At 51.3% G+C, this 7,430-nt stretch overlaps 1 protein-coding gene across 3 annotated transcripts; it reads left to right on the plus strand.

The window, feature by feature from the left end:
* The first annotated feature begins 1,096 nt into the window (after positions 1–1,096).
* Positions 1,097–7,430, plus strand: LOC132591342 (zinc finger and SCAN domain-containing protein 31-like). 3 transcript variants are annotated; one of them, XM_060269624.1, is made up of 4 exons: positions 1,097–1,140; positions 2,969–4,009; positions 4,364–4,487; positions 5,701–7,430. In XM_060269624.1, the coding sequence occupies exons 2-4, from the start codon at positions 3,188–3,190 to the stop codon at positions 6,465–6,467; spliced, it is 1,713 nt and encodes a 570-aa protein (XP_060125607.1). In that variant the 5' UTR covers positions 1,097–1,140; positions 2,969–3,187; the 3' UTR covers positions 6,468–7,430. The 3 variants fall into 3 exon arrangements, with proteins under 3 accessions (XP_060125607.1, XP_060125605.1, XP_060125608.1); XM_060269622.1 differs by lacking the exon at positions 1,097–1,140 and adding an exon at positions 1,784–1,952; XM_060269625.1 differs by lacking the exon at positions 1,097–1,140 and having other exon boundaries at positions 2,572–4,009.

The following is a 7,430-nucleotide window of genomic DNA, read 5'->3' on the forward strand; positions in this document are numbered from 1 at the left end:
AAAAAGGTGCCCAGGGTCATCTAGTCCAACCCACTGTGATGCAGGAATATTTCGCCCAAAGTGGGGCTCGAATGCACAACCGTGCTCTACCAACTGAGCTATCGCAGCTCATTTGTCATGGATGCTGTAGTTGAGATTCCTGCATTGGAAGGGGTTGGTCCAGGGCCGTCTTGAGCAGATCGAGCGCCCTGGTGCTGAGGGGCGGAGATCGCTCCGCCGCCCGCCCTGCCCTCGCAGGGCGCAATTGGTTTCCGCGCGGCTTTGCCGCGCGGCGCTCTCCTTCCCAGGCCGGCGCCCAGCTTACCAGCCCCGCGCCATGGTGCACTGCGCCACCGGGGATCTACGACGAGCCGGGCCTGGGTTGGTCTAGATGAGCCTCGGGAGTTCCTTCCATGTGGGGTTCCGTCCTTGAGTGGGAATTTGAACCCGAGTCGCAGCCCCAGGGCCTAAATCCTGTACACAAACCACTGCGCTACCCAAGGGTGCTCTGGGGGTGAGGCTATCCTGCTTGTTTTGCAGACCCTCCAAGTGTCCTTATTTTCCAAGGACAGTCCCAGATTTACAGCAGCCGACCTGGTGTCTGATTTGATGCTGGAATGTTCTGCTTTTCCTTTGTTGTTGTTTAGTCGTTTAGTCGTGTCCGACTCTTCATGATCCCATGGACCAGAGCTTACCGGTAGGACATGGGTAGGCAAACTAAGGCCCGGGGGCCAGATCCAGCCCAATCGCCTTCTAAATCCGGCCCGCAAACGGTCCAAGAGTCAGCGTGTTTTTACATGAGTATAATGTGTGCTTTTATTTAAAGATGCATCTCTGGGTTATTTGTGGAACATAGGAATTGGTTCTTTATTTTCTTTTCCTTTTTTTCAAAATATAGTCCGGCCCCCCAGAAGGTCTGAGGGACAGTGGACCGGCCCCTATTTTCATCGGAGAAATGTTGGAGGGCATGGCATTGAACTGGGAGAAAGCAGGGAACTCCCGCCCCAGTTTGGCCCTTTAATGGTTAAAGCCACAGAGCATGCATTCCTAGAGAGGAAGAAGGAAGTGAGCACCCAATGGGGGACATCCCCGGGCAGGGCACCTTCCTGTCCCTCCTCTTTTGTGTTCCCCACTGGCGGAAAGAATGGGAGACCCATCCCTGTGAGTTAGAAAGGTGTCAGGTGGGGTGACAGGCAGCATGGTTTTCCTTGGGAGGCCATGGCCAGGCCGAGCGGGAGGGGAGGGGGAAGGTGGCTGGGAAGTGGAAGGACCCAGTGCAAGAGGGAGAAGCAGCCCGACTTCCGCTGCAGGGAGCAATAAAACCTCAAATACTTTTGCAAAGCTAAGCAGGGTCCGTTGTGGTTTCACATTGGATGGGAAACCTGCGTGTTGATATGGGGTTGGACTGGATGACCCTCAGGGTTACCTTCCAGCTCTAAGAGCGTGCGCAAGAGGGGAAGGAAGCTGTTGGCAAGAACCCCGCAAATCCCCTTCATTTTATAGCATTGCTCTGATTCGGCGAGAGGCAGCTGCCTTGGCTCCGGTTTAAAGGGGAGGGAGCACCGGTCAGGGAAGGAGTGCATGCGGAACTTCTTGGGTTCAATCTTGGGGATCTCCAGGTAAGGGCTGGGAGCATAGCTGCCAAGTTTTCCCTTTTCTCGCGAGGAAGCCTATTCAGCATAAAGGGAAAATCCCTTTAAAAAAAGGGATAACTTGGCAGCTATGGCTGGGAGCAGGCCCTGTCTGAAATCCTGGAGAGCTGCTTGCCTGTCGGTGTGACAGTCCCTAGCGCCTGCACCCCCCCCCCCCCCGTTGCTCATGGCAGAGCAGCTCCCTGCCTGAAAGCCGTGGAGAGCCGAGAGACCAATTTGGGATAATGACTGTGATTGTTCCCTGCCTGAAAGCCATGGAGAGCCAACGATCCCACAGAAAAGAGACCAATTTGGGATAATGATCTTGGGGAGTTGTGATGGGTGTGTATGTATCTCTGTGTGTGGCTGTAATTGTTTTTTGTTTTTTTAAATGGGAAGGCATTCAGTTTCGTTGTACTATGTACAATGACAATAAAGTATCTATGTATCTATCTATCTATCTGTCTAGACACTTCCTATTTATTTAAATAGCTCTTCACAGAACTGTGAGGACAAGAATCTTACTTAATCATTAAGGAAAGGGACTACAGATCAGTAGTCGAGCTGTCCCACTTCAATCCTTGGTTTCGGGGGAAACACCTTTGCCTGGAACCTTGGAGAACTGATGTCAGTCAGTGTCTGGAATCTTCCTTTCCCCCCTACAGAATTCCCAGAGTTCCCTGGGATGAAGGATTGCTTCTTAAGCCACACTGGGAATTGTAGCTGTGTGAAGAAGAGGGCAACCAAAATGGTCAAAGGCCTGGAAACGATGCCTTATGAGGAACGGCTTAGGGAGCTGGGTATGTTTAGCCTGGAGAAGAGACGGTTAAGGGGTGATATGATAGCCATGTTCAAATATATGAAAGGATGTCATATGGAGGAGGGAGAAAGATTGTTTTCTGCTGCTCCAGAGAAGCGGACACGGAGCAATGGATTCAAACTTCAAGAAAGAAGATTCCACCTAAACATTAGGAAGAACTTCCTGACAGTAAGAGCTGTTAGGCAGTGGAATTTGCTACCAAGGAGTGTGGTGGAGTCTCCTTCTTTGGAGGTCTTTAAGCAGAGGCTTGACAGCCATATGTCAAGAATGCTTTGATGGTGTTTCCTGCTTGGCAGGGGGTTGGACTGGATGGCCCTTGTGGTCTCTTCCAACTCTATGATTCTATGAAGGGAAGAGGGGCTTCCTAGCAACACTCAGCTGCCTTGACAAACTACAACTCCCGGTATAATTTGGGGAAATGCTGTCTTTTTAAAGTGGTTTCATCCCACTTTAAATGTTCAGTGCAGATGGGGTCTCCAACGGACCCTGTTCTGTCCGCCTCCTCACTTTTGTCTGTTTCGATTCCCATTTCTTTCAGTGTAAAGAAGCTTTTGCCAGAAGTCGGTTAAAGACGTCAGCTTCCATGTGACCCTTCCTTGGCGAGAGACTTGAACAGATGCCGTGCCGCTGACTGAGAGGCAACACTCCGTAACATGTTCCCAGGAACCTCATTCTTGTGTTGACCCATGAACTAACAGAGGAGACGTTTTGTCCCCCACACAGAAGACTACTGAGGGACATCTCCTTGTGAGTGAAAATGGCTGCAGAGCAGGGGCCAGAAATCCCAGCAGCCTCGCTGGGTCTCCAGCTCCAGTCGGCACCAGAGGCCGGTGCGAAGCCAGGAATTAAAACAGAGCAGGTGGAATTGGCAAGGCTGGCACCAGAGATGGAACCGGAAGAGGCAGGAGGCTCCTCTCCTGCCCTCCAGAATGGGACGGAGGGGCCTGGTCTGGGCTGGACAGAACCACAATGTATCAAAGAGGAGCCGGAAGAGGAGCTGTCGTCCCGGCAATGGGAAGCCCAGTGGCAGGAGTTCCTGCGGACTGTGCAGGCCCCGCACTCTGGGGGAGAAGGAAACCCACAGCTCCCAGGGGATGGGGCATGGGGCGAGGCGAAGCCTTCTGGGTCCTCCTTCGAGGGAGCAGCCATTCCCAGCCCATGGGCTGGAGCAGTAGAGAGCAGAACCAGTCTTCCTCCAGGATCAGCCCAGCCAGCCACTTCCAGACCAGACGCTGCCAGCCGAGGAAACATGGGGCAAGCGAAGGACATCAAGACGGAGGAGGTCACCAGCTCAGAGGCCCATCGCCAGCTCTTCAGGCAGCAATGCTACCGGGACGCCCAGGGCCCTCGCGAGATCTACAGCCTCCTGAGGGAGCTTTGCCATCAGTGGCTGAGGCCAGAGAAGCACACCAAGGAGCAGATCCTGGACCTGGTGATCCTGGAGCAGTTCCTGGCTGTCCTGCCCTCGGAAATGGGGAGCTGGGTGAAGGAACGAGGCTCGGAGAGCTGCGTCCAGGCCGTGGCCCTGGCAGAGGAATTCCTCCTGAGGCACCAGGAGGCGGAGAATGCGGGACAGCAGGTGAGAGAAGCCTTTGAGGGGTGCAGTGTCGACAAAGGGGTTAAAATGTGGCCATTAGCTTTCAAACCAGTATTCAAATTTGTATCTTTCTTTAACTTTTTAAGAAACTGCCAGGATCGGTCAAAATGGTCTGCAATACATGAGATAAAGTACAAACTGCCTATAAAAACAACTGATAACCCATAAAAATACTGGGCCGCATTTCACAAGCCTGGTCTCATTTGTTCATGCATTGGTATCCTTGAGGCTTGATTACTGCCATGCTTTCTGTGTGGGGCTGCCCTTGGCACTTGTCCAGAAACTCCACCTGGTGCAGAATGCAGGTGTTGAATGGAAAGTGTTACTCTCTTTCAGGGACTGGGGGCCATTGAAGTGGGTGCTGTGTGCACTTCCAAAGGAGAACGTTCCTTGCTGGATCCAGGCCGAAGACATGAGCCCAGGGAAGTCCTGCAGAATTATGAAAACAAGGCCCCTTTGGGTAAAAATACTAATTCTCCCTATCCCAATCTGTTGTGAGTTTTTCCATGAAATTGTATTCTAGATTTGGCTCTTTAGCTCTGCTCTCTGTGCATCTGCTGGGTTGATTTGTTGCACTCCAAGGTGATTCAAGTTGGTCAAAAGAAAATACTTCCCCCACCCCATACAAGGCAAGGCATCCCCGATTTGCACGGGGCTAACGTTCTGGGGCACTGCTCGCGATGGCGGAGTGTGCATAAGCCCACTCTTCCCGTTATGCCCCTGCCCCACCTCTTTTCCCGACCATTTCAAGGTCACCACAATGTATGCATGCGTAGTCGCACATCAGTTAGACACAAGTAAACCGGCTTTTGGATGCACATAGCTAAAACACTGGCATTTTCACATGCAGTATTTATTTATTTTATAAAATTTGTTTAGCGCCCTTCCTCTGAAGATCGCAAAACCAAAACACAAAATACATAATAAAGACAAAAGCAAAGCTAACCCAGATACTATTGAAAGGAATATGCAATGGTGGCCACAATTTTGGGGAGCAGGGAGAGTGGCTGCGGGAAGTGGTGCGTAGCTCAGTGAGTGTCCCAACTCATATTTCAAATGCTACAATAGAGGCTCTTAGGTGAGAGCAAAAAAGGAGCTTTCTTCGAAGCTTGCAACGGCCCAGGTACAGATCACCAAAGGTGCTGGCTGGAGATTTTGCAGACAGCATCAGGGGTCCATTGCCAGGCGATTTTTGTGGGTTAGGGGGCCTGTGGAACAGGGTAGGAAATGGCACAGGGCTGCATGAGAAAGGGAGGGCATCTTGAACAAATTTTGGGCTGAGGTTGGTAAGGAATACTTCTGCTTTAATTTGTTCTATTGCATATTTTCATTACAGATGTTTATATTTTTACTTACTTATCAAACCTTTATTAGGCATTTTACAAATAAAACCATAAAAGAGAAAATCACATATAAGAGCCTTGAAATATATATAAAAAAGGCAGCAGTTGGTGACATAGACTGATTATATTATATATATGTAGAATCTGGGGTTTTCCCTGTTAACCTGCTCCTTGGTTTATATTTTTAACATCTGTACCACTAGATTTTTCACTTGTTCGAAGCCTGGTTTGACATTACGGATCCATTAAGCATTAAGCCTATTTTGACATAATGTTGGGATTTTGGCAACTTGCTCATTCTACGGTTCCTTCCCCCCCCCTTCTTAACAGATTGCTGGCAGGTAGATGAACGCCAAGAGGGAAACCTCCCACTCGAGAGAGCCACGGAAGTGGTGTCTTTGCAGAGCTGCTTCCAAAGGAGAACAGCGGAGACACGTTCCTGGGGCGAGGAGCGGGAAGAGACTTCTGAGCATCAGCTGAGACCAATAATGCAGCAGAGGAACCACCCCAAGAGCAGGCTGAGGAAGTCCATCTCTTGCGCCGTCCGCCTTCTGCGGCACCCGTGGAGCCAAGAGGCCGCGAAACCGCACCGGTGCTCTTACTGCGGGAAGAGCTTTGACGGCCCGTCGCACCTGCTCACCCACGAGAGGAAGCACACCGGGGAGAAGCCCTACAGCTGTGCCACATGTGGGAAGAGCTTCAGCCGCAATTCGAACCTGGTCATCCACGTGAGGACCCACACGGGCGAGAAGCCCTACAAGTGCTCAGCCTGCGGGAAGGGCTTCCGCCAGAGGTCCTGCCTCAGCACCCACGAGAAAACCCACACGGGGGAGAAGCCCTACAAGTGCTCAGCCTGCGGAAAGGGCTTCCGCCAGAGGTCCTGCCTCGCCTACCATGAGAAAACCCACACGGGGGAGAAGCCCTACAAGTGCTCAGCCTGCGGGAAGAGCTTCGTGTGCAACTCACGCCTCGTCACGCACGGCAAGACACACACCGGGGAGAAGCCCCACCAGTGTCCCTCGTGCGGGAAGGGCTTCCGCTCCAACTCCCAGCTCGTCCGGCACCAGAGGATCCACACAGAGGAGAAGAAGCCATAGAAGTGCTCTGTTCTGCGGGAAGAGCTCCAGCTACAAGTCGGACCTTCTCCGACACAAAGGAACCCACACGTGGAAGAAACCTTACCAGTGCGCCAAGTGCGGGTGGGGTTTAATTTGGAAACCGCAGCTCGTGAGCCACCAGTGGATGCACAGAGAAGAGAAGCCTTGACACAGGAACCCGCTCGCTCTGGGGAAAGCGTCCATCATTGCTCAATCCATATGAGGCGGAAGGATCTCTAGGAACAGAGGAAGCTGCCCTTCTACCGAGCCGGGCCGTTGGGTCCATCCGGCATAGAGACGCTGTGGCTGTCCAGAATTTCAGACAGGTTTCTCTCTGAGACCTACCCAGAGATGCCAGGGATTGAGTGTAAGCAAAGCAGATGCTCTGCAAATGAGCTACGACCATTCCCCATTTCTGCCAAAATACCCGCCTTATTAAAATGCTCCACACAGCTCCGGCTGACTTCAGAATGTCTGTTAGTCCTGCCCCGATCACCAGTTTCTTAATATCTTCAGTCTGGTTCCAGGGCAAGACTTCCAAACTGAGCTCACACCACAAACACCCCAGTTCTACGATACTCCCAGGTTCCCATTCCCACCACCCTTCTGAGTAATACCCCTCCCCACCCTCTCACTATATAGAAGGGTCTGGTGACTTCTGCTTCAGTGTATCTGAAAAAGTGTGCATGCACACGAAAGCTCATACCAATGACAAACTTAGTTGATCTCGAAAGTGCAAGTTGATCTGGATTTTTTTTATACGTTCTTCTTGTTCTCTTATTCTCTATGTTAGGTCTGCAAGCTGCACATATTCCATCAATTTAAGTTGCCATTCTTCTTTAGTTGGGACCTCACTCGTTTTCCATTTTGGGACTAACAAAACATGGGCCGCAGTAGTGGCAAACATAAATAACCTTTATTGACACCTGGGAATTTCCATCTGAATTATCCCCAACAAAAAGA

The sequence above is a fragment of the Zootoca vivipara genome, chromosome 2 (assembly GCF_963506605.1).
Source record: "Zootoca vivipara chromosome 2, rZooViv1.1, whole genome shotgun sequence".
In the NCBI taxonomy this organism is placed as follows: Eukaryota; Metazoa; Chordata; class Lepidosauria; order Squamata; family Lacertidae; genus Zootoca; species Zootoca vivipara.

Bases quoted from the DNA above. Each gene is read 5' to 3' on its own strand.
- LOC132591342 (XM_060269624.1), top strand. From the start codon at position 3,188: ATGGCTGCAGAGCAGGGGCCAGAAATCCCAGCAGCCTCGCTGGGTCTC. The intron at 4,010-4,363 runs GTGAGAGAAGCC...ACTCTCTTTCAG, and splicing joins CGGAGAATGCGGGACAGCAG to GGACTGGGGGCCATTGAAGT. The intron at 4,488-5,700 runs GTAAAAATACTA...CCTTCTTAACAG, and splicing joins TGAAAACAAGGCCCCTTTGG to ATTGCTGGCAGGTAGATGAA.